The sequence below is a fragment of the Oryzias latipes genome, chromosome 10, assembly GCF_053564925.1.
Source record: "Oryzias latipes strain Hd-rR chromosome 10, Olatipes_Hd-rR_3.1".
In the NCBI taxonomy this organism is placed as follows: domain Eukaryota; kingdom Metazoa; phylum Chordata; class Actinopteri; order Beloniformes; family Adrianichthyidae; genus Oryzias; species Oryzias latipes.
In genome coordinates, this window is record NC_136246.1 from 20,098,999 (window position 1) to 20,126,157 (window position 27,159).

A 27,159-nucleotide genomic window follows, 5' to 3' on the forward strand; every position below is an offset into this window, starting at 1 on the left:
AATACGTAAAATAAGGTAAAACCAAAGAGCAATATAACATGTGCATAATATGACATGGTAAAATTAGTTTGGATTTGTTCAAAACAAAAAAGCTCTGGGCTACTTTATTTTTTACATAAAATATATGAGATTTCCATGTTAATAATCCCTAAAAATTTAAATTCAGACACCTGTTCTATGTTTCTGTTGTCAATGGACAAAGTCAATTCTGTTTTTTTCTTTATTACCAAACATCATAAACTTTGTTTTTGTTAGATTCAAAGATAGTTTATTGTAATCAAACCACATTTTGAGTTTTATCATTTCCGTTTCAATACTTTTAGCTAAAGTTTTCAGATTATCCCCTGAACAGAAAAAGTTAGTATCGTTTGCTAATAAAACAAACTGTAACAACTTAGAAATATCACAAATATCATTTATATATAAAATAAAAAGTTTAGCTCCTATAATTGAGCCTTGTGGAAGTCCACAAATGACATTCATGAGATCAGACTTATTACCTCCAAACAGCACATATTGTTGTTTGTTTTGTAAATAACTGGTGAGCCAGTTCAGGGCGATTCCTCTAACCCCATATGCATATAATTTAGAAATCAGGATAGAATGATTTATCGTGTCAAAAGCCTTCTTTGACCCTTGTGCTATCCTAGGCACTTTAACATTGGGAGTGGGTCATCTAGACCCACTAGACAGTGAGCTGAACCTTTTTTCTTCAATGATTTGTGATCTTCACTGGTGTCCATGGATTACATGAAATCTTTCCACCTTTATCCACCTTTGTCATGGTAGGGAGAACACGTCAATGTAAGGGTGGGGTCATTTAAGATAGCACAAGGGTTAAATCAATAAAAACTCCTGTTGTGTATTCCTTTTTGTCAATTGCTGTTGAAATTTCTTCAACTATTTTCATTATAGCCAAATCTGTAGACCTATTAGAACGAAACCCAAACTGATTCTTACTTAACAATTTTTTTTCTTTCAATAAAGCTGTCTAATTTGTTAACAAACAACTTTTTTAAAACTTTTGAAAATTGGGAAAGTATTGATACTGGTCTGTAATTATCAAAAGTATGTCTGTCTCCATTTTTAAAAAAAGGAATAACTTTAGCTATTTTCATCCTCTCAGGAAAAATTCCCATTTAAGTGATAGATTAAAGATATGATGTAGTGGTTTAAAAATGCAATCTATTGTCATTTTGATTATTTTCAAGTCAATCCGGTCACTGTCCTTTGAGGTCTTGTTTTTCAGTTTGTATACTGTAGTCAAAATGTCATTTTCAGTCACATCAGATAAATACATAGATTGGGAAATCCAATTTTTGTTTTTACTAACATATTTTGATTGTATATTGCATGTAATATTTTCTGCTAGGTTGGGTCCTATATTTCCAAAAAAAATAGTTTAATTCATTTGCTATGTCCTGTTGCTTTTTAATGACCACATTGTCTTTAAGAAAGAAATTAGGTAGTTCTATTGATTCAGACTTATTTCCTATGACCTTATTCAGAATATTCCACGTAGCCTAATAAGAACTAATAATGCTTAACAATGCATTAATTAACTATGAAGGAAACTCTATGGTCTATATCAACCATATTACAATAGCACACTAGTTGTAAAATAATTGAATGTGATTGTCAGAAAAACCTGAAGAAGAAACATTTATGGTGTTTCCAAAGTAATGAATTTAAACTGAATGGCAAAAGTCAAAAAAAGCCTTACTAATGTATTCCAATGTAAATTTTCTTTCCTTTTCTGTGTATCACATCAGGTAAATGAGATCTATCATGACGAGTCTTTAGGAGCAAAAATCAACGTGGTTCTGGTCCGGATAATCATGCTGGGCTATGGCAAGGTAAGGACACGGTACCGGTTAAAAGCCGACTGACCGGAAGCCCTTAAAATCTTAACTCACCGTCACTCTGTCAGCACTTTCCACTGTGCTAAGATTCTGCTGTGATCGCTCTTAGCCCCACTGGCTAACCCATGGACACAAATTCATAAACAAACGCATAGAAACACACGCACAATCATCAGCACACGCTGGTGCCCGAAGCCCGTTATTCCAGTGGGCTGAGCAAAAGAGCAACTAAAAGCTTGCAGCTTCCCAGGGGACTGTTTCCAAGTGGCAAGCCTGCACAGTTCAGCACCAAAGCAAAGAGGAACTCTGCCTGTTATGCAATCAGGTTTTTCCCCGCATGTTGATGCAAAAAATCACAGACAAAGATAAACAATCAATTACAGCCCTCCTCATCAATATCTTTCCCCTTATGACTGTAACTCTATCTGGAAGTCTGTGATGAAAGCAGGAAAGAAAGATATGATAAGAACAGGGGAGGGCTGGGATTACCCCTTTGGATGAAGTGAAAGATTTTATTGCAGGATTGGTGTGCTGTGATGGGCTTGTGCTGCTTCAGCCATCTCTACAATCCTTGGGGAACTCTCGAAACACACACACTCCACACAACATTGATCATTCCGGGCCGGCCCTTATGCAGCTTCAGCCAAAGCCCGACTGTCCATCAGTCCCAATTACCGTGGCAACAGAGCTGCGCCCAGACATCCTGGAGATCGACTGTGTGACCCTGAATGCAGACGTGCTCACACGCCCACACGCAGCACACACAGTCCAGCTCAACATTTACACACGGCGGAATCATTAAAATTAACCTGCACAAAAGGCGACCAATGGAGCTGAGAATTCACACATGCGTACGGTTCCACTCCCTTTATGTGTGCAGCAGGTCGCATTAATTACAAACTGTTTGATCCACGTAAAGAGTTAAAAAGGTAGAAAAAAAATCAGAACTATGTGAAGAATAAAGTAGAGATTAGCAAGGATGTTAGATAGACAAGTTAAATGGAAAGAATTGTAGGCATCTGGTTGTTCATGGAAGTGTTAGATCATAGATTCATTGGTCAATGTTTTGGACTTGTCCTTTTACATCGTGTTCATGGCTTATTGAAAGGCCATGCTTTATTCCAGGTTGCACTTATTAGTGAAAGTGTTTATTTAAAGAGCGCTGGTTATTTTTGTACATCTGTCTGAGACCATATCTGTTTGTGTAGGTGATAAAGTGTTATATGCACCCAGACAGCTTGCAGCATCCCACAACCTGATGCAAAAATACAGTGACACCGCCCCCTACAGGGTTTTGGGGGAAATACTATACAAAAAATTGAAATGAGAATCTGTCTTTATCAGCCTTTCTACTTTTTATTTTCTAAATTTTTACATTTTGTATCTTTTTGTCTCAGTCCATGAGTTTGATTGAACTGGGAAACCCCTCTCAGAGTCTGGAGAACGTGTGTCGCTGGGCCTTTCTGCAGCAGAAGCAGGACACGGGAGATGCCGAGTACCACGATCACGCCATTTTTCTCACAAGACAGGAATTTGGCCCCACTGGCATGCAGGGTATTAAAGGATATGTCCTTGTTTTTTTCTTTCATTTTTTTTTTTAACGGCTATTGTCTTGGTTCCTTTGCCTGGTGGAGCTGCAGAGTGTGCTGTGGCTTTGGTGGTTTTCTGTGCAGGGGAGGACAGGCAAACTGTCAGGCTCAGGGGATAGGCCTCGAGAGGCAGTGGCCTAGCTATGCAGAAGTTCTTCATCTGCCCTTGGGCGCAGCCATCAGCAGCAGGAAATCAATATAAAGAAAAGCCACAGCTCCACAATGAAAGGCAGTACAGGACAGTCAAACACACATGAAACCAAGGATTGGCATGCTAGGAGTTCAAGTCTTAAATGATTAAATATATTTTCTTATAGGCAAAGCTGTGTATTTTTAGAAGTGTACATAAGCTGAAGAATTGAGTAAGATCAAACCTTGATTTATCAATCAGTGTATTAGATATAGTGACAATTATGAAAAATGGTTTGTCGTTCCAGCAAACAGTCTACTGTGTTACGTCCTTAGAAAAACAACAGTTTTAACCTCAAAGTCTGCTTTAAATTCAAGAAAAGGAAGTATTAGTTTGCAATTTACTGGTTGAAAAGTGAATCCTGGCATCCAATGCCTAATAAATTCCTCTCTCTTTGAGCCTTTCTGCACAAGTAACAATCTTTGACTTTGTATATCCCCTCCCGGTTGCTCAGGTTACGCTCCAGTGACAGGGATGTGCCACCCGGTGAGGAGCTGCACTTTGAACCACGAGGATGGGTTTTCCTCTGCTTTTGTGGTGGCACATGAGACTGGACATGTGTAAGTGATCATTTGTTGAAGCCTGTCGGCACTAAGGAGTCAATAAAGCAGTCTCTTCAGTGGTGGTGTCAATTCATTACAGTTTTAGCCAAGTGATCGATCTCTCAGTGAATGGCTGCTGTTCTTTGCAGCCTTCACACCAGATTTTCATTTGACCCAGTTCGATGCTGAATTTTGTGTTTTGGTCTGTCTGTTGAATTTGTTGCAGGTTGGGGATGGAGCATGATGGTCAGGGAAACCGCTGTGGAGATGAGGTGCACATGGGCAGCATCATGGCTCCTCTGGTCCAAGCTGCCTTCCACCGCTTTCACTGGTCCATTTGTAGCAAGCAGGAGCTGGGACGCTACCTTCAGTGAGAAACACACTCACACACCACTGCGTTCACATAGAATACAAACTATCTTGTTTCCAAACAAGACATAAAGCTTGGTTTTAGTTTGAGAAATAAAATCTCAGTTTAAAGAGCAACACGCTACTAATTTGTTAACAAAACTGATTCCAGTGACATGAGATATAAACTAACATCCCTTTAAAACATATTTCATCTTTTTTTCTTTTTTTATTTAATTAAATCAAATAAAAGCATTAAGGGTATTGTAAAAGAGTCATGAGCATCTGGGATGTTGACTGATGATTAATTATAACCTAATATAACAATACTTCTAAAATTGTTGACTTACATTTCAAAATAAAATACCTACATTTAGAAAATAAATGAAAATAAAAGGCTGTTTTAAATTCAGTTTAAAAACAATACACACATATTGCACAAGTCATTTTTTTTGTTTTATTGTTTTTTTATTAATTCATTTATTTGAATTGGGACAGTGCATATTAATCCACGTTTCTGCAGCTGCTTCAAGATAAATGTGCCAAAGTTAGCACAGGAGCTCCATTTCATCCGTTGTCCTAAGGCAGGATAAAAGGCTCAACAATTACATTTACAACAGAATACAATAGCAGAATTTTGTGATAAAGATGTTTACAAAGGTTATTTACAGTAAAACATGAGTCTGAAAAACCAATAATAACATCACTGTCTGCAGGACTATTATGATTCTACCTCCCAGCTTAACTTGAAGGCTTGGCACCACATGAGCAAACAGAAATGATGGTTGTCTTTTTCTGCTCACAAGTTTGATGTGAGAGATATTTTCTAAGTGCACCAAAAAAAATGCTATGAGTGAAAAGGGATTTCAAGCAGAAATCTTTCTGAACGTTTTTAAGCAGGATCTAAGTGAAACAATCAAATAAAATAAAAAATACGAGACATTTAGGAAGCTTTAAGTTGACCTGGAATCATTTATGGTTCAGCTTCCTGTATGTTGGAAAATAAATATAACATTAGATCATTTACATTTTTCATTTTTACATCATCAAAATTTGCCAGATTCCCTAGCTACAGTAAAGCAGAAGCTGATGTTGAAAAGCTCATCAGCTTCTGCTTCTGAATGCATCAATCTTGTCTGTGAAAAAAATTGAGAGCGACCAAATTTAGTATCAATATTAAAGACTCAGTCAAAACATGGTTGTAAACTTTTTGGTAATTTTGTAACAAATATGATGCACTCGAGTCCCACTTCATACCGTAAAACTTTCCAAAATATACATTTTTAACACCTGGACCGAAAGTCATTCACTTCCTTTGTAATTATATTATTATTTGGACTGAAAAACATCATGAGCCTCATCTTCAAACACAAACTTATCGTTTCTGAGAGCTTGCTGATAGAAAGGGTTTCTTACCAAAAATATCCTATGTATCTTATCAAAAGCCATAAAGATGAAGATTTTAATATTGATTAAAGTTTGACAAAGCCGTTTTGTCTTCATCATTTTTAGATCTTACCACTTGACACCTTTTTCCCCCAGATTCACTAGTGACAGATTTATTACAGAATGTATGGGTAACTCCAATTCCAACCAGGCTTGAATGTATAAAAATGAATACTCAAATAATGTCTTTTTCCATCCTTCTGCAGTTCATATGACTGTCTTCGTGATGACCCATTTGACCACAACTGGCCATCTCTGCCTCAACTTCCTGGATTGCACTACTCCATGAATGAACAGTGTCGCTTTGACTTTGGCGTTGGCTACACAATGTGCACAGCGGTAAGCGATGCTGGCGATCATTCTACCCTTTAGATACCGCACTGACAGCACAAGCTTTCTTGCACTCGTTGGGTTTTGCTCGAGTTCTCCATTTTTTGAGATCCAATAAAATTCCCCAAGAAATCCAGTAAATTTAAGCAAAAAAAATATTGGTGTAATTATAGGTTTCCCTGGTCAGAATGTGACTTTTCTCTTGCTCCAACCCCATGTTATTACACACATCTCAGATTTAAATTAGACAGACAAAAGGCACACAGCTATTCATGTTCTTGTGATGTCTTGTGTTTCTTCTCCCGGCCTCTGGTGCGATGTGACATCTTGCTTAAAAGCAGGTAAATCTGTTTTGTAAGCTGTTTCTTTTCCTGATTTTATTTGTTTAAGTAATTTTTATAAATTACGTTTTTGTGATTTTGATCCATTTGCCTTAAAGTTACAATTTCTTCGAGTAAAAAAGAATTGTATCAACACATGCACACTTTAGTCAAGTCAGTCCCTGCTGCATCATGTCTTTGCATCTTTGCACTCCACCCCAGTCAAAATCACATTTCTCTGTGATTGTGAAGCCACTGCAGCACACTGCTGCAAAGCTATTGCTTCATTTATTTTTATTTTTTTAAACATTTTTTGAGGCTTTGCACAGATTGCTAGATTACCCTCTATTCTCTTGTCAAACTCATTCCCCTCAGCTACAAAAGGCGGGCCAGGCAGGAACACAGGTAAGGTAATCCAAGCTCCAGGAAGAAAACTTGTGGCCCATCATTGATCCGATCAGGTTTTCATTTTTGTCCTTTAAAGTGTTGTAAAGTTGCTTTTTGCTGTCCTCCCCCCCCTCCTTACTCATCGTCTTATCTTGGATAACGGTCTGCAGGATTCTAAAACGCTCAGACTAAAACCTCTATCAGAAATGTATTATGCTAAAATAGTTATGGTGGCGTGCTTCACCCTCCCCAGCAACTCTGTGTTAAAGACCCACTCCGATCATCTTTTAATCTATTGTAAAAGTGTTCCCAGTGGTCTTTTAATCATGATTATGCCATTTTTAGGCAGAATCCAATTTTCTAGGACATCGTTTCTACAGAGCGGCAGAAGTTCTTTAGAAATTTTACCGCCGATTTTTGGGTCGGAATGTTGGCGCAGAAGTACATCCTCAGCTGATATCCCATCATTCCTTTGTTTACACTCTCTCCCGCTAACTTCCAGCCCCCCACAACCCCAACCTGCAACCCCAACGGTGCAACAGAGTTGTCGAGCAATATCAGAGCTATCCAGCTGTGAGGTTCTGAGCCAGATATCAGCTCAGATGAGGAAATCAAAAACGTGCATGGATCTAGTCATCTATAAGTGGATGCATCAGAATTAAGCGGAGCAGGAAGCTTGCGGCTTGCCGATTGTAGGTTCCACATCACACCTACAAGCTGAAACAATTGCCGTTTTTTTGTTGTTGTTTTTTTGTCTGCGCTGTTTCTTTTTACAACAATTTGAATAAAGAAATACTCAGAAATACAAATTTAAGCATAACTTTTTTTATAAATGTCCTACATCATGAGAAAGATGCCCAAAGAACGTGTTAAAAATACCAAAAACCCAATTTTCATTGAAGTGGGTCTTTAAATCAAATAAGTGTTGGCAGGAGGAGCCTCAATACATTGGAACTTTCCAGAACACGAACAAATGGAAAAGGTTGAGTGATAGTCTTTTGAATTTTTTTGCCAAAACAGAAGGTGTTTTTTCATTAATACACATCAGCTTTTAGGATCCTTCAGGCTGATGTAAGGTGAATTGCTTACCACAGTCAGAGCATCTAAATTATGATTTCCTTTCTGAGCGTTTAGGGTACTTCAGGATCATTTGGCAGGAAAGTCTTTGAAAAGGAGGGAAGAGGGCTTGCCCTTTAGAAACTCAGCTGCTTTCCTGGTTTCTTCTTTTGTTTTTTGACTGACAAGAAAAAGCATTTCATTCTCCAGCGGTGTCCAAAAGTATCAGTGAGAGAAAGTTGACCTTTTGGTTTGAAAACACGTGCCCTCTGACCTCCCTCATGGTGCAAATAAACCACAGTGTTTATCTCCGTGTCATATGTCGGCTGTGTTTGCATGAATGGCTGTTTGTTTTCTCAGTGACGCACAGTGTTCAGTGCAGTGGCTCAGTACAGGTTTGATGTTTTTATCATCGGGTATACTACTGTGACAATAAAATGTTGGTGTACTACTTCCCATCTTTGCTTTTGTTCCTTGTATTTGTTTCTTTTTTATATCATCGCAGCCTTCTCCATTACCTGTTGTACGCTAAAAGCCGGTTTTCTGACTTCTGACTGGTAAGGAGCCTTTTCTTTGTGCTCCACAGTATCGAACTTTTGATCCATGTAAGCAGCTGTGGTGCAGCCACCCAGACAATCCATTCTTCTGCAAGACCAAAAAAGGCCCACCCATTGATGGAACCATGTGTGGAAGTGGAAAGGTATTGAAACACAGCTTTGTAAAATAACAGAATGTGGAAGCAAAGTCCTTTGATCCGTATTTTTCCAAATGCTAACGTTGCTGTGCATTGTTACTGTGTTAAAGCACTGCTTTAAAGGTAAATGCGTCTGGTTGACTCCTGACATCATGAGGCAAGATGGAAACTGGGGCTTGTGGAGCGAATTTGGACAATGTTCACTTACCTGTGGTGGAGGGGTACAGTTTCGTACACGCACCTGTGACAATCCAAGGTACGTAGATGCACATGTATGTAAGCATTTATATTTGTCTCCTCTTTTTCTATCTTGGTTCAAATCCTGGCCTTTAATGGTGTGTATTACCACCTTGATTGCCCTCTTTATGCTGTCCCTGAAACTGTCTAAATAAAAGACTACTGGAGATCCATATATCTTTTCATTAATTCATTCATCCTCTAAACCCGTTTTGTCCCTTTCGGGGTCAAGGGGCTGCCGGAGCCTATCCTGGCCACTCGTGGGCGAAGGCAATCCATATATCTTTAAAAATAGATACGATAAAAATGGTAACTCTTTGCTTTGATAGACATGTGCAGGTATTCCAAACAAGTCTCAATGGAAATCAGAATCTTAAAGTAAAATGTGATCCTGCTCCCCCAGTATCATATCAACGTTTTGAGGCCACAGCCTGCTGGTTGCTAGCCCAGTGGAATCCCCATTTTTACCAAAATCCATCGGGCTAAATAAAAGTCAATAAGAGATGAAAACCACATTTTTTGAGTGTGGAAAATGCATTTATTCTGTTCTGATCTTTCCCAGACCCGCAAATGGAGGGAGAACCTGTGTGGGGGCAACTTTTCAATTCCAGATGTGCAACTTAGAAGAGTGTGAAGACATCTACAGTGACATCAGAGAAAAGCAGTGCCAAGAATGGGACCACAGCGACAAGCAAAACTGGCTGCCTTATGAACACAAAGAGTGTAAGTACAGCCAATTCAGTAATGTGTCAAAACAAATGAAGGAGACCAAAATCAATTTCATAAAAAAGAAAAACGTTTTAGTTTTTTTAAATAAAATCAGAAAAATTATTATAAAAAAACATCATTCAAAACTAAACTAAATTGGATAAAAATATTATGACCAGAAGAAAATGCAAAAAGGAATAAAAAAATCTTTAAAAAAAAGACAAATGAACAACAGTATAGTTAATGTGCTGAGAGATTGAATTATGAACAGTTGTGATTAAAAAAAATGGATCAAATCCTCATGCAATGGAATAAAACTAGAAAGAAACTATCATAGGAACTAAGATGTAAAACTGACCAGAATGAATGTAGAACAACTAAAAGGAGCCAGTCTTCTGCATGGAATGATCTCTATCTGTACTTCTATAAAGTTTAAGAATGGTGGGATTTAGGTTCCACTTTGTTCATCCAACTTTGAACATATATAGGTAACCCAGCATGCAGTACTGTACTACGGCAACTACAGTGAGACAAAAACCAAGTGGGCTCAACAGCACATAAACAGAGGAATTAGAACAATTTCACTCATTCATTTAGTCTTCAGTATCATAGAAAACAATAAAAATGTGCATTTTGTCGAGGCCATCGCGTAGGTTTGCTGGGAATGGAAGAATATGTTCTAGTGGTACAAGAAAAACTGATTCTTCTTCTGCAGCTCTCCTCACTTCTGTGACACTCATCATATGTCACAGAGGTTTCATTCAGATGACTAAAGGCAGGAACCTTATATTAATAGTCTGCTTTTTCACTTTAACTTGTCAGCGTTTTCCCTTTGTAAAGTAAATGTTTCATGGTGTGTCTGCCACCTTTTTGCAGGTGTCAAAGTTTGAAAAAAATGACAGTGATCAGACGCATGAAAACCTATGAACCTTATGCAAGCTCAGGCCTTCAGGCCTCATATGTGCTTTCACAGGAGCAGAAAAACACGCAGATGTTGTAGATTGTACATTTGTGTTGACATCTCAACTAGTGTAAGTGGTTAAGTAGTTGGGGTGTTAGGAAAGGGTGCTAAGCACACTTGTGTTTTCCAGCTTCTGTCCATCTTCTGGATCCCTTTCGGGATCACGGGACTGCTGAAGCCAACCCAGCTACTGTTGTGTGAAGGCAGGGTATACCCTGAACAGGTCACCAGTCCCAAAAATAATGAGATATTATGTTGCAAAAACCAAAAGGAAAAAAAATCTTCCATCTTGCCAAAACATGCGAATGACTTACAGTAATATAGTAGTTTTATCGTTTTGTGTACATACCAGTTGTATTTCTCACTCATGGTTTTTTGACAAAGTAGAAGCTCAAGTTCTTGTTTGAGGGATGCTGATGTGGAAAAGTCTCAAGAACACACAGTCTCAAGCCAAAAGCCAAGAATTCGTTTGGAACAATATAACTAGTAGAGCTGGTTTTTGAAATTAAGCGACCTACGTTGATGACTGACATTTTATTGACCAGGTCTTTGCCTTTGTGTTTGCTTTCTAGCTAACAAGCGCTGCCAACTGTACTGTCAGTCCAGGGAGACACAAGATGTGGTCTTCATGCAGAAAACAGTCCTGGATGGCACGCGCTGCTCGTACAAGGATCCACACAGTGTGTGTGTGCGTGGCGAGTGTAAGGTGAGGGGTGCTCAGAGTGAGACAGCTGTGTTCGATCTCCTCCGTACGACTGAATCCTTTCTCATGTCGTTTACAGAAAGTGGGCTGTGATGGCGTGGTTGGCTCCTCTAAGCAGGAAGACAAGTGTGGGATATGTGGAGGTGACAGCTCCACCTGTAAAATCAAGAAAGACATAATCACACGAACAGCAAAGAAACAAGGTAAACAGTCCAAATGATCAAACTGGCACCAGCAGTGGGATTTTGAAAGAAATAGCAAACTCAGCTCTGCCTCTATGATTATTTTTATACTATCTAAAGGACAATTGGAAGATACCTATCTTTTTTTTGCTAAACATTGTGTATGTGTTTTAAACACATTGTGTATGTGTCTAAACCAGTAAAACTAACAAGTTAATTTTACTGGTTTTTACCACCTGACAGACTTACATTCTTCTTTTGGTAGGAAATCCCTGCAGTGGTTTTACTTTTTAGCACAATATGTACAGTATGGCTGAAATATGTTGTAAAGACACATAATTGTTTTGTTTGGTTTTTGATGAAGTTGGTGCTAACAAGAACAAATGTTGTTGGGGGTTTTGTTTTAGGTTTGCTCAAACTTCTTGAAATCCCCAGAGGAGCGAGGCACATTATGATTCAGGAACTGAAAGCGACCCCACACATTCTTGGTATGTGACTGATCACTAACTGCTTGTATCTTACTCGAATGGCTGTCCATGTTTTGTTTTTTTTTAAACGGTATTTATTCTCCATTTATGTGAAGTTGTAAAGAATGTGGCGTCTGGGCTTTTTTTCCTAAACGGGGACGCCAAAGACGCCAAAGACCCCAAATCTCGCTCTGTCATTGAGAAAGGTGTGGAGTGGGAATACGATAATGAAAACGACAAGGAAAGCCTTCAGAGCACAGGGCCTCTCAGACATGGAATTTTAATAATGGTGAACACGAAGGACTTGATATTTATTTGGTTCACATTTTGTCCTGAGCTGGGCCTATAAATAACTGCGCTTCTTGCCAATTGTTTTTGCAGATGAAAGTAATCGGGGATGAAGATGTGAATTTGTCCTATAAGTTCATGACGAATGAGAGCAGTGATTCCTTCATTCAAGACAACATGTTAGTAGAGGACAATGCGTATGAGTGGGCATCAAAGGGATGGTCCTACTGTTCCAAGTCCTGTGGGGGAGGAAAGCAGTACCAGCGATATGTCTGCAGAAGAAAAGTAGACAGCAAAACGGTTCGTAAAAGTTTCTGTAACAAGTCTAAACTGAAACCAAGAGGAGACATTGGAGACTGCAACCAGAAGCCCTGCCCCCCACCTCTGTAAGTGCTGATGAACATGGCTTCAGCTGAACAATTAAAGGAATGTATTTTGGTATGTCTTATTCTGTCCTGTTTCTTTCAGCTGGGTGACCGGAGAGTGGCAGAACTGCAGTAAACCCTGCGGAAAGACAGGGATGCAAATCCGCTCTGTCAGCTGCATTCAGCCTGACGAAGACAACACGACGCGCTCCATCCATAACAAATACTGCAATGACAACCGCCCCGAAGCTCGGAGACCGTGCAATCGATATCCCTGCCCCACCCAATGGAGAGTGGGGCCGTGGTCTCAGGTGCGCAAAATTGACTGGGCTTAAGCAGCAATCTATTGAGGGACTCAGCTACAGACAAGATGGTAGCTGAAATCATCAACCGAAAGCAGAAATTACACAATTTACCCTAATCCTAACTCAAAGTGTTCAGACTTGTAGGAATAACTTTTATGCTAAACTTAAAATGGGAAAAACCTAACTGTTAGGGCAGGTTTTCTCAGAGCCCAACCAACCATTGAAGCTCCTTATTGGCTAAACACACCTGATCCAGGTAATAAACAGCATAAAAAGCCGGATTTCTGGAAAACCAGCAGGGGGCCTGCCCTCAAGGCCTCAAGTTTGACACCCCTGTGTATGGGTCACCAGTTAAAATCAATTTTTTTTCTCATTGCGGTCCAGGACTTTAATGTCTGTAGCCATGTCCTCTTAAAGAAAATTGGTGCTGTGGTTCTAAGTTTACAGATTTTGTAGGTAGGTTAATCGTTTTTTTAAATTGTACCTATTGTAATGGCAGTGCTCAGTAAGTTGCGGTAACGGGACCCAGCAGAGGCAGGCGCTGTGCCACACCAGGGACAACACCATCGGCCTGTGTCTGGACAGTAGACCGGACACCATAAGAGTTTGTCGCCTGGATCCATGTCCCAGTGAGTGTTGAGCAAATTCCATTTGAGAAGTAACCTTCATAATAAATCATTTTAGGGACAGCAATTTTTTTTTAAGTTTTATATATTTCAAACCGTAGTGCAAAATCTGACTGCACTGTTGCAAAGGTTAGAACATTGGGGTGCCTCTTAATTCTCGTTGATACTTTTCTTTTTACTGCTATAAAATATTCTGTTTTTATATCATTTCTTTTCATTCAAGCAGGTAGAGTAAGCTGTAAAAATGAGTCTTTTCTTTTACAAATGTCCTGAATTGAACAGCCTTAGCAGCGGTTATGAAAGAGCATAGAAATGTTAATTTTACACATCATCAGCAAATGATTTCATGCCCAGGAAACACTGCAGACTATAGTTCAACAGAAGGAAAATGACCCACATCCGCCCCAAAAAATTGCCCTTATCTTCAAGGCTTTGTAAAATTAAAAAAAAAAGAAATAGTCATTAAATTTGAAGTCAGATGTTGCTGACCCAAAATGATATAAATTTTGTTTTATTTTTTTAAAGAAAATAGAGCCGATCTTTAGTTCCAGCGGTCTTGGAGCTAGTCTAAGTAAAGAAATGATTATAATCTGACATTTGCTTCCCAGAGGCACAGATTCTGGACACTTTAACAAAGGTCTGGTTGCTCTATACCGATTTGTTTCCTTGAATTGTCAGTTTTTCTCTTGGTAGGTAAAGTCACTGTAAGTCTTGGTTACATGCAGATAGACTTTGGTGTGTTTCAGGGACAGAGAGCATGTTTACATTTACAAAACCTTAAGATTGTAATTTGATATCTTACAGACCTATTTTTCTATGTTACACGTAGATTTAAAAAATCTGACATTTCTTCTCCAATGGCAGTTTCTGATAAGCCAGTGGCCTCCTGGCAGTAACGCAGTTTGTGTCCCATGTACAGAGTGTGTTTAACTTGCCGGATTTACATAAATCTTCTATTGTCTCTGCAGAGGGCTCATCAGACCTCAACAAAAATGGCAACATTCTGATCCAGTGGCTCTCTCGTCCAAACTCCAACTACCCAAGGATCTCCTCACGTAAAACCTCCCTCTATAGCTCCCAGCCTGGCCTCTACAGCGGCAGTTGCAGCTGCCTGTCTATCCTCTGCTGGGCCCTGCCCATCTCTGTCCTCCTGTCTCTACAGGGCTGGCCCCGGCTGGCCCCCTGACCCACCTCCCCAATGCCTTGTGCCTGTGCCCACGCCCGTGAGCGAGCGGCAAAGCTTTCGCTTCTCTTTTGGGGGGATATTGTCTCTCTCTGTGTCTGAGACGGCTCTGACCGGGGGAGGTCTCTGGCTCCTGTGTGTGCTGGTTGGTTCTCTCTTGCTCTGTCTCCTTCTATCTCTCTATCCTCTCCTGTGTGGAGCATTGTGTTGTAACCGCTGGCCAGTCGAAAACTCAACAAAAAAAATTGATGTTCAAAAATTAAAGTGGCAAGAAAAGTGGGCTGTCACCGGCACCTGCTGCAAGTTAGCCCATAACCTGTGGGGGACTCCATCTGCGTTTGGAGGCTGTGTTTTGCGTGAGCTAGCAGCGTGTTTTCATTGGTTACCACTCCTGAAATGCAGCTGCACTTTTCTCTTTTTGTAGCGCATTGTCAGTGTGGTGTGAAGGAGGTGTGAAAATAAACACTAGAGGTTTATAAAGTATTAAAATATATTATATATATATATATATATATATATATATATATATATATATATATATATATATATATATATATATATAAATATAAAAATATGAAAGCTTTATTGTGAATGTGATCTGAGGACATCTTCGCTAAAATGCTCATCTGACATCCTGGCTCTTTATGGGAATGAGAGCGGCGTCTCATTCTACGTTCCACTCTCAGATTTACAGGAACTCAGCACGGGCAGGAAGTAGTATGAGTAAGCAGTGTGACTTTTTTGGGGTAGGGTGGGGGGAGTGTATGGTGAAAAAACTGAAGGAGAACAAAAAAAAAACAAAAAAAACAGGGTAGTCTGACCACTTGAGGTTGCTTCCCATTTCACCTCATAATCAGCCATCCTCTCTTTGACTGTTATACAAAAAAGATTAATAAATGCAGCTTATTTGTGCTTGCAGACTTTGAACAAATACATCTACAAGTATATTTGTTTTTTATATAAACCTATCAAAATCTATATGAGTAACAATAACATTAATAATGTTTTACCATGAATAAGCTGTAGCTTATTTGCCTAAAACCTTTGGACTGCTATTGATCGCTTAGATCCTTGACTGTTATGTGTATTTTTTTATTGGTTTTACATAAATACAGATTAATATTTATCAGAAGTGTTCCTGGGGAGGGGGTTAGATCTATAGAGCGCAGGACTCGTTCAATTAGTTGCCTCTCCATTCTTCTCAGATGGATCAGGAGTTTATCGTTTGCTTCTCGTTTTGTTTTTTTTCATTAAAAATAGGATCACACTTTGTCACGCATATTTGCATTCATTGCTAGGAAGTTTGTAGATGCAGGTGCGCTTAAGGGTGCGGCTGTGTGTCCATGTGTATATTTGGACGTGGTGGGAGGCAAGGCAAGTTGTGTATGTTTGTTCAAGTGTGTGTGTGTGTGTTTGTGAGACTTTGTGGGTAAGGATGCTTCACCATCCAGGCTTTCACACATTGCGATCAGATACAGAAATACCTCATAAACTTTGATTTGAGAGCGTCCAGTGATCTCACTTTCTTTTGATGAACATTAACCGCATGAACAATGCCTTATCTTGGATTGAATGTAATGGCGTTTATCTGTGAAAGAGATGGCTTTATTCATTCAAAGTTTCACTCTAAATGGAGGCAGCTTCAAACCAACGTAACAAACTCACACCCGCCAACCATCGAACCTAAACTAGGCGATGTCGGACCATTGTCCGACAGCAGGAAAAAAGGGTTTTCAAAGGGCCTAGGGTATTAACACATGTAACATTGAAAAGAAAAAAAGAAAAACACTTCAGATTTGTCATTGTATTGTGATCACATATTTTTGTTGTGACTATGTAGCGAGCTATCCAAGGTTTCCTTCTGCTAAAGCTGGACTGTGTGAATCCAAGCCAGACTAAGCAGTGCGATACTGTATATAACATTGGTGTTGACTGTATTTAATAATGTTCATGACTGTTATCTTCTTCTATAATATTCTATACTATGGGTAACTGTTTTGTGGCTTCACTGGCCTGCTGCGTGGGGCTGGCTAACGTTCGGCTAACGTTGAAGAAACATTCTGATGGACTACGTGCACTGCGTCTATATGCACTTTGATTTATCAGGGAAAATTTTATTAATGTTTTGTAAATGTTTCATATGACACTTAATGTGCCATTCCAGTTTTTACATCATCATGAAAAATTATGTATTTTATTTAAAAAAGCAAGTATAATTTATGTACTTCATGGTTTTGTTTAGTTTTTTTTTTTGTTTGTTTTTTTGCTTTTCTTTTCAATCAATGAACAGATTGAGTGGTTGATTTCCAAGTAATCAAGTGTTTTACCAAAGTGACTGTGAACTTGTAACTTTCGATACAGTTGAATTATTTTTTTTAAGAAAAAAAAACTATATATTGAGCAGAAGTGAGGGAGGGGCGGACATTTCATGGTTTCAGTTCCTGTCATTCTCAACAGCAGAGTTGTATCAATAAAAAATGTTTTAAAAATGTGTCATCTTTCTCTCAACAGGAATTTTCACTCGCTTGGTTGGTAGTGGTGGAAAATGTCTAGTGTGAGACAGTCCTGTGCGAATGTGGTTATGTTTTACACAATGGGGAAAAGGAGAAACAACTGGTTGAATTTTGACATTTAGCTAAAAATTCTGCACCAGAAAAGTCAGACTGTTTTTAATTAGGGGGTGTAACGATTAATCAAATAACTGATTAATTCATTTATATTCCTACGATCCAACAAGATTGATCTGTCTGTAGCAAGTTGTAAATCGAATTGAACAATACCATTGAAAAATCGTTTCAAAATTAAATAAATCAATTATATCGACACTGAAAGATACCCTATAAAAACAATCAAGTGCCAACACAGCAGAGAGCACACGTGATGTGATGTTAGCAAAAAATTATCAAGCCTTCAATACAGTCCAGTGTGTGGAAACACTTTGAATTTTGCAAAGACATCAGACTGTACAGTGTGGTAGAATGTCCTGGATTATTCTGATGTGGAAAACAATTTAAGAAACTAAAATGTAAATGGATGTGCCATTAATTCGTGTTTACTAGTTTGTACACATTCAATTTATACTTGATTATCTTGCATGAAATGCAAGGAATGTGGAAAACTTCGCCCGCACTGTTCAGTTCCCAGGTATTTATTGCTGAGTCTCACTGGTTGAATTTTTGGCTAAAGATTGACTTTAGTTCAGTGAATTGGGAATGAATTGGATCCTTCAAAATGAACCAATATCGACCAAGAATCGTATTGTCAACCACAAATTATGATACGAATGAAATCGTTGTTAAATTGAATCGTTACATCCCTATTTTTCTCACTTATTCAAACAAAAATGTTTCTAGTACAAAGAAAAAGAAAACTGGCAGCTATTCTTTTCCTTTTCAGTTGCTCAGGACTGATCTAATGACTGCTCTTCTTGGGGTTTCTCTTCATCCTTCCTGCATCTTCTGCTAATGGTCTGGCTTTACTTCTGTTCTTTGCACAGTGTGGAACTAACAAAAACACACACAAATATGTGAGCATTTTATATTTATGTTTACACTAACAAGCAAACAAAGATCATGGTAATGTAACACCAATATCCTACTGTGTTGTGAGTTTACAAAGCATTCACACATTGCTTGGTAGTCTCTTGCGACCGGTGGCACATCTGAGCACTTTTTTTTTCTCTTTCTTCCCCAGGCCAGCGTTGTCATGGAGACCGCTCTGTGTTCTGCCGCATGGATTTGCTGAAGCGGTACTGCACTCTACCGGAGTACCGGCGCATTTGCTGCAAGACATGCAGTAGCATCGGCATCGTCACATCTGTATCTAACAACAATACCAGATCCACCCCTGTCACATCTGTCCCACCCAGAGTTACAGTGTCTTCATCTGCCAGCATACTGATGTCAGATATTCCCAACCCTCAGCCTACCAACGTCGTAACCACAATTTTACCTTCTGCAGTCTCTTCCTGGTCATCTACCCATCCGTCGTCTACCTCCACCACAGAATTCATCTCTACCTATCCAACACCTACAGCCAGCATTTACCCTTCATCTTCCTCCATTCCATTCACTACCAACACACTTTACACCACTTTTCCCACAGATCCAATGTTGGAGAGTTCCTCAAACTCTCCAACAACAGCTGGAACCGAAATGCCCACAGACTCCTCAACAACCACCAGTAACGTAACAAATCCAACAGAATTGTTCTTTAAATCTACGACAGATGACAAGAGTAGGTCAAAACCCAACCCATCAACAACAGACCCGAATAAGAAAACCACACAACCAAAAACCACAGAAAAAGTCCTTCTGGAGAAAACAAATACTAGTGCAGAAGATGTAACTCCACCAAACACAAAGGCAGAGAGAGCCAGTCCAGAAAACCAAATGCATAAAAATAAAACTCCACCAAAACTCACCATAAAAAAGACAGCTCCACCCACAAGTACAGATAAAAAGACTGATTTACCTAAAATTACAATAAAAAAGATAACTCCACCCAAAACTATCAATAAAAAGACACCCACGCCAAAAATGAAAGTTAAAAAAACAACTCCACCACCTACGACAGTAAAAAAGACAACTCCACTAAAAACTACAGTTAAAAATACAGCCATGCACAAAATGACAGTAAAAAAGACAACTCCACCTAAGGTTGCTGTAAAAAAGACAACTCCACCCAAAACTGTTGTAAAAAAAACTCCACCAACCTCAACAGTAAAAAAGACAACTCCACCCAAAACTGTTGTAAACAAAACTTCACCAACCTCAACAGTGAAAAAGACAACTCCTCCTAAAACTGCTGTAAAAAAGGCAACTCCATCAAAAGTCAAAGTAAAAAAGACAACTCCACCAACAACAGTAAAAAAGACAATGTCACCTAAAATTCAAATTAAAAAGACAACTCCGCCAAAAGCTACAGTTAAAAAGACAACTCCGCCAAAAGATACCGTTAAAAAGACAACTCAGCCAAAAGATACCGTTAAAAAGACAACTCCAGTAAGATCTCCAGAGAAAACAAACAAACCCGTGTTCAAAAAGGAGGTTTCTCCAAAGCCCAGTACCAAAAAGAGTCTTGGAACAAAAGCAGAAGACAAAAAAACTGCAAAGACTAAACTTCTTCAAAAGATACCAACGGTAGGACCCAATGGTTCTTCTATTTTACAGAATAATGATAATCCTAATAAAACTATAAACAAAATTACTAATTTCAAAAAGAAAACCCAGCTTCCTTTGAGCTCAAGTCCCACTCCTAATGCAAACAAAGAATCAACGCAAGTAGAGTTTTCTTCCACTGTATCTTCTAGTGTGAATGCAACAGTGGAAAGTATCATCAATTCTGAGTCAGGGACCAGCACCACATACATCAATAATGACCATGCTTCTACAGTTGAAACTTTATTGTGGAACAATGTACACACAGTGACTGAAGCCACCACACCCAGCACCTTTAGTGATTTTGTAACCACCACAGGAAGCATGCCGTACAGTGAGCTCACAGTAACAAGCAGTGGGAATGCTATAGAGAGCAGCGGGACTTTCTCAAGTGGTTATGAGAGCCCAGAGTTTGACAGTAGCTCAGGAGTAATCAGTGGTGTAGGTGTGCTGGATGAAGACATTTCTGTAATAATTCCAACTGTGAATGGAGAGGACACAGCAGAGTACTCCTCGTCACCAGGGTTGAATTTGTTTGAGGACATTGTCATTACCATTCCCACTACCCCAACAACCTCCAGTACAGTTGTAACTGAGGCCCCTTCTGTAATCCCACAAACAAAGGAGGAACTGACAACAAGCTCTGTGGCACCTACCTTATGGTCTGACAAAACAACGACAAAGGACAATGAGAATAACTTGATTGATGTTTTTAACCACGGAGTCATCAGTTCGGACAGCGAAATCTCTAAGAACAACTTAATCCTAAAGCGGTGGGTCAACCTCAGAGAAAGAACCAGGAACAAACGGATTCAAGAGCTTTTAGAAGAAAAGAGAAACTTTCTTCTCCAGATGAAAAGAGGACAGACCTAAAAATACAGTCATTTTATCAACTCTCATTTCTCTTATAGAGATAAAGATTTTTCTCTTCAACTTCTGTCAATGCTTTTCCCATGCCCTTCCCCAAAAGATAAAAAGGGAATAAAAAAAAAAATCCTTATTTTATGAGCTTTGCTGCAGGGAAAAAATATAGAATAGATGGAACAAAAAGCACAAGACCAGAAGTCCATCCCACTATTCCACATACTGTTGGGTATACCCACACCAGGCAATAGGTATTGAACCCAAGTAAACCCAACACATTTGAGTTGTACTTCACTCCGTACTTTGTTGTGACTAACCAAACCATTTTAGGTTTAAGGTCCCACTCCAAACTTCTTTGATCTATGTGTTCCCAATGATCTTTTGGTTATGGTTATGGCGTTTTAGCCAAAATAAACATAAATCTGTGTCATGTTCTAGAACATAGTCAATGCAGAGAGACAGTAGTTCATTAGAAATTCACCTCTAAGTTCTGGGGGGGACTGTTGGCATGGAGTTAGTCCTCTTTCATTCGCCATGATCCTTTTGTTTACAGTGTTTCGCACTAGCTTACAGCTCCCCACAACCCCAACCTAACATTAACAAAAATGGCAAGCAAAATTTGAGCTATCCAGCCGTACAGGTTTGAGCCAGATGCCAGTTCAGACGAGGAAAACAAAGACGTACATGGATTTAGTTGTCTACACGTGGATGTATCAGAAGGGAGCGGTGCAGGTAACTTGTGGCCCACCCATTGTAGCTTCTACTTCATTGCAATGAAAAAATTTTTTGACAATGATTTGAATAAAGAAAAACTTGTCTTTATATATGTCCATATAGACCACTTATCTATGACATTACATCCACGTTGTATGCAATTCTCTTTACTGCCTCTTTCTATTCACTCTTAATGCACGTCGAGACATTTTCCTCCATCATGTGACAAATCCCACCTAAGGGGCCGTTTTAGCCACTGAAACAAAATGGATTGGCAATAAATTAAAACATTCAAGCTGGCAACTTTGACAGAAGTTAAAAGATTTGTCAAAGTTTCTTTGTCCAGAAAAGTTAATGAGTAAACAAGAAAGAGCCTACAACTTCAAAACAAAGAAAGCTGCATTCAACAGACCCCAGAGTCCTACTGAAAAAATTGATTAATTGTGGTTCCCACACACCAAGCATGCTATGCTGTAACCCTTGTGCTATCCTAGGCACTTTAACATTGGGAATTGGGTCATCTAGACCCACTAGACAGTGCGCTGAACCTTTTTTTTCAATGATTTGTGATCTTCACTGGTGTCCATGAATTACATGAAATCTTTCCACCTTTATCCACCTTTGTCATGGTAGGGAGAACACGTCAATGCAATCCAAAATGGCACAAGGGTGAAATGCCACAACCAGCTGTCAAACTTTACAAGGATGCTGCTAATAAGGTGGATTCATGGTGGTGGACATGGTGGATTTATATTTTTAGAAAATACCCATTGGTAGATGCTTATATTATTTGATGTAGTTGTATTTATTTTCACAACCAAAAAGTCAGACGAGGCTGATTTTATTGGTTTCCTCCTTGATGATTAACCCTTGTACTATCTTAGATGACCCCACCCTTTCATTGACGTGTTCTCAGTACCATTACAAAGGTGGATAAGGGTGGAAAGATTTCATGTAATCCATGGACACCAGTGCGGTTCACAAATCATTGAAGAAAAAAGGTTCAGAGCACTGTCTAGTGGGTCTAGATGACCCAACTCCCAATGTTAAAATGCCCAGGATAGCGCAAGGGTCAAGTGTCAAGTTAAGGAAAAATCTATGTCTCATTAAAAAACAAAATCTAGAGTGCAAATACAGTTTAAACCATCATAAATCTAATGTCGTATTTGCATACAAACAGTAAGTGTATACTATTGTTTAAAATGAGGCACAAACCTTTTAGATAGGTGAAAGCTAAGCCAAATAATGACAATTTTTTGTTTGAAATGTTGTAAGCAGTTGAATATTATTTTACATTTACTCAAAATACCCTCAGAAATTTAAAATAAAAACAAGGGAAAGTGCCAAATATTTATGTCTAAATTGTGATAAATCTTCATTTTAAGGGAAAGTTGTGATTGCAATAATTAAGTGGGAAAACTAAACAATTTTTTCTTGCATTTGCAAGTTTGGTGCTTTTTTTTTTCTAAGTGTGGCAGAAAGCCTCTCACTCATGTATTCATGTAGGCATAAATAACAAATCATTATACCTGAGCTAGAGCTGTAGGATTAAAACTACTCTATATTCTGAGAGGTTCAGTATTTGTGCATCTCAAACCTGCAGCAGAAGCAAAGCCATTTCTCTCTCTCTGTACGATACTTGTACATATGAAATAAAAGTTCATGTTTAGTATTTATTAAAGCTCTTATGGTGTTTGGCATTTCATCTGTGTTGTGTGATTTTTGTTTAGTCTTGATAAATACAGTAGAAACTGTTTTACGGTGCTGCCACCTGAGTTTCAGCACATAGGGGGAGACAGTGGAACTGTTTGTTCCTCTCATGTGGTCAGCAATGCTTTCCTTGAGATTATCAAATCAACTAGGCCATCTGTTAGTTTGTTTGTTTTTTTTGGCTTTTTGCTTTTATCATTTTGTCTTTTCTTGTAAAACAAAAGAAGGCATGGTGTTTTTCAAAGATGATTAAATCCAATATATGATATAAGTTAAAAAAAACAACAACACTATCTTAGAATCAAAGTTACAGGCCCTTAACCCATCCATGTATTCTGTTGTTGCTTGGTGGATTCATATTTAAGAATTGGTCTCATTGGTGTTGCAGTTGGAGTCAAAAGTGTTACCTGGCGATTTCCTTCCCTCTACTATCTTTCCTAGGTGGAACATAGTCTATTATCTAAAGGGGGGGGGGGGTTACCTTTGAAAGTTTCTCATAGAGTCCATATCAGAACACTGGAAATAATCAGTTATTTGACATTAACTATGCAAGTTTGATCTTAAGAAAACCTGATCTATATGTGGGTATGGGTACAGATTTTGAAGAACAGCGTAGGTACATAATGACATAACATCCTGTTACTTTGTCTTTGTGAACATGCTGTGAACATCCAGGCACTCAGTCACTGCACTACCTTTACTAATGTAAAAACTAAGGTGTCTAAGGAAAAAAAACACATTCTTGTAGACTGCAAGGAAGAAATGGCGGCTGCCTTGGTTACAGAACCCTACTCTTGGGACTTTATGTATGTTGTTCTCTTGGGTCACAAGGTCAACACATAAATAGAGTGCAATGCAGCAACTTCTGTGTCTTACTGTTTGTCTAAAGGCCCGTTCACACTGGGACGAATTTCGCCGGCGATTTTCGCCGACGTTTAACGCCTCGTGACTAAACAAAGGGCACCAATGAGAGTGTGCACACCGAGGCGAAAAAACGCCACGCGCCAAAGCGTCGAAAAAAAAAAACTCCTCGGGTTCGTTTTTTTTTTTCGACGCGTCGCGTCGAAATCTATTCGACCAATGAGAATGGCGCTTTTGCACACGTGCCTGGAGCTTCTGAAGTTACAGTAAAACACAACTTGGGGGCGCTCAAACACAAAACTGCCTTGCTGAGCACACATACCAGCGAAGAAGTTAGACGCCAAGTAGCATCTACACTGCCACAAAGAAATAATGACGGACATTCTTAAATATCCCCTTACCAAGTACCAGTTGGAGCTACTGATGCTTGAAATATTCATGTTTTCTTTGTATGATTCTGACAAGCGCGTAAATACTTGCTCTCTTCTTCTGAGTGAAAAGCGACTTTAAGAATCGTAAAGTTGTGCAGCGCCACCTTGTGTACAGGAGTATTTCTGTTTACATTAAGCGCCATCTAATGTCAGGGAATGAAATTGCATGTTCGCTCGGCTCACCGTCAGCGAAAATCGCCTGGGTGTGAACACAAAAGACGTGGCGAAAAACGCTGGCGAATAACGCCTGGCGAATATTCGTCCCGGTGTGTACGGGCCTTAATGCTCAAGTGTAGATGCTCTTAAGCGTCAACCCAACATAAAGCCATTTTTAAAATGTCTTGTGGGACTTCTTTGTGCATGTGCCTTCTTTGTCAGGGTCATTTTAAATGTCTTTAAACTTCTTTGTCAGGGTCATTTTTAAATTTCTTTAAACTGAGTTTCTGGTGTACTTCCAGAGATTTTTTAAGGAGTAGGTTTTTTTTTTTTTTATTTGTACTCCTTCCAGACACTTACACTAACATTTATCCCTATAGAATTCAAAAGAAGTTATTTCAATTAGGAGAGATCTGTAGGTATGGTCTCATGCACTCATATTAAAGTTGACCGGTGCAGGTTTTTGGGTTTTCCGAGCCCGTGGCAGTCGTAAAGGAGCAGTTGTTTGAAGGTGCATCTTAAGGCAACCTCAGGTATATCTTGCTGTTCACTTAAGGCCCGTTGAAAATGGACCATATAATTATCGTGCATGTGGTAAGAGTATTATGAGGTAGTCATGAGGCTAATGAAAGTTGCATGCCCTGTGTCAGTCTTCTAGTCATTAATAAAGCATTAGTCACTCTGATGCAATCTGCAGGATTTTGGGAGGTTGAAAAAATGAAAAATCCGTACTATGTGCCTGCGTCTCACCTACTTCACCCATGCATGTGTCACATGCAATAGATCGCAGAGTTCACTGCAACCTATTGCTTGCAGCATGCCCATAGAAAAAAATGTCAGTAAACGTACAACATTGATATTTCATGCGAGTCACCTGCGTGCCTTGTACAGGCACCACCCATTTTTTCCCAGGAGACAGCACGTATCAAGCACAAATGAATGAACCATTAGGAATGTGAGTGACAATTCATTTTTGATACAAAAAAAATGTGCATGAAATAAGTCCATAATCTTCGGTGGCCAGGCTCTGAGCCAAAAACTTTTGCTTATTTGGAATGAGCTCAGACCATAAACCTCCAAAATAAAGGAAAGACTTACTTTAATGAGTCTTTCCTCAAATCAATGCAGACTGGAAACTGCAAAAACAACATGCAAACACTTTGAAAGAAATTGTGACATTTTATCTCTCTTACAGTATTGAGATATTAAATGCCATGTCTATCCTAATACACATCATACCGCTGGACTCTTGTCAATACACAGCCCTAATCTAACCAGAGTTAGCTTTAAAAAAAAGATGTCTCACATGCTTTGCTCTTAGCTGTTTACTGCGGGAAGATGTTTTTAGTGAACTGTCAAAATGTTGCACAGCTGAAGTCACACTGACAGCAGATTTATTTGCTTTTTTACGTAATTAATGGCTTTAAATTGGCCGTCAGCAAAAAGTCAAAACAACCTTGGAGCTGAGGCGGGAGAGCAGAAGGAAGCCGTTGTATATGAAAATGTTTACAGCTGTGCCCATCTTACAGAAACACAGCATGTTCTTGTTTTTTTTGGGTTAATCTAGTTAAAAAAATCACAGAATTTATTTCGCACAATTTCTCAAAACGAAGTGATTATCTGAAGCAGTCTTGTTACCAGTCAATGTCAGCTCTATAGCTTCTAAAGAAACAAAGAAACCTACTTGTTAGAACACACAATGGACAGAGTTAGATATTGGACAGCTTTTTCTTTTCTTTTATTAAAATCAGAGAATTATGTTTGGTAAAGGTTGCTATGTAAGCAAAGCAAAATGAACACTTTGAATTGAAAGGTCTGTCTGTTCATCCTGATATTGCGCCTGTCAAGGATTCTGAGAAAGGATCATAGATATTATCTGAAAGTCAAAAACTAGAAGTTCCCTGAAAACATCCTCTCTTCCAAGAATCTGTTGTTCTTTCGAAATGCCTCAAGCAGAAAATAAAGTGCAGAGACTTGAATCTAAAAAGAAAAACATTTCCTCAAATTTCCGCCTGGTATTTATGTAAGATGTAAAAGAATTATAACACTAAGAGCAGTTTCCATTGATTTTAAATACAAATTCTGAGGCACAGCAATCCTTATGCAAACTGTACTTTCAAAAAACGTTTTGTTCAGATTAATAGTAATTCAAAAAACATTATTTTTTCACTTACATATTTGATTCTAACGCTTTCGGCAAAGGAGGGCAGGGATGCCCAGAGTAGTGTAGTCTTTTTAGTTAGTGTATGGTAAGAATTTACCTATTGAATTGTACAACTTTATGACCCTTACGGTTTTATGCTTACTATACAATTACCAGTATGAAGCGGGTTGAGATTACTATTGTTGTGATTTTGGGCTATAGAAATAAATATGAATTGAATTGGAGCTGAACTCTCAGGCATTATTGGGAGACTGAGAATCTGAGCATTTGGGGAAATTAGGAATTCATCCCAACTAGACTCCCAGATACAG

At 38.9% G+C, this 27,159-nt stretch overlaps 1 protein-coding gene across 6 annotated transcripts in view; it reads left to right on the forward strand.

Moving 5' to 3' along the window:
* The window catches only part of LOC101157225 (A disintegrin and metalloproteinase with thrombospondin motifs 2), a 144,887-nt gene extending 121,661 nt beyond the window's left edge, over positions 1-23,226 (forward strand). Inside the window, exons 5-22 of one of the 6 annotated variants that reach the window (XM_078954253.1) lie at positions 1,773-1,856; positions 3,260-3,416; positions 4,096-4,201; positions 4,410-4,553; positions 6,184-6,316; positions 7,000-7,032; positions 8,657-8,770; positions 8,875-9,020; positions 9,564-9,724; positions 11,243-11,376; positions 11,453-11,576; positions 11,963-12,043; positions 12,139-12,311; positions 12,404-12,696; positions 12,779-12,986; positions 13,480-13,609; positions 14,575-14,661; positions 18,483-23,226. In XM_078954253.1, the coding sequence (XP_078810379.1) occupies positions 1,773-1,856; positions 3,260-3,416; positions 4,096-4,201; positions 4,410-4,553; positions 6,184-6,316; positions 7,000-7,032; positions 8,657-8,770; positions 8,875-9,020; positions 9,564-9,724; positions 11,243-11,376; positions 11,453-11,576; positions 11,963-12,043; positions 12,139-12,311; positions 12,404-12,696; positions 12,779-12,986; positions 13,480-13,609; positions 14,575-14,661; positions 18,483-20,821 (4,647 nt within the window). In that variant the 3' untranslated portion in view covers positions 20,822-23,226. Of the gene's footprint in view, positions 1-1,772; positions 1,857-3,259; positions 3,417-4,095; positions 4,202-4,409; positions 4,554-6,183; positions 6,317-6,999; positions 7,033-8,656; positions 8,771-8,874; positions 9,021-9,563; positions 9,725-11,242; positions 11,377-11,452; positions 11,577-11,962; positions 12,044-12,138; positions 12,312-12,403; positions 12,697-12,778; positions 12,987-13,479; positions 13,610-14,574; positions 17,279-18,482 lie in introns of those variants that run through there. The other 5 variants (XM_023959231.2, XM_023959232.2, XM_078954254.1 and 2 more) reach the window with 5 other exon arrangements.
* Positions 23,227-27,159: the final 3,933 nt, after the last annotated feature.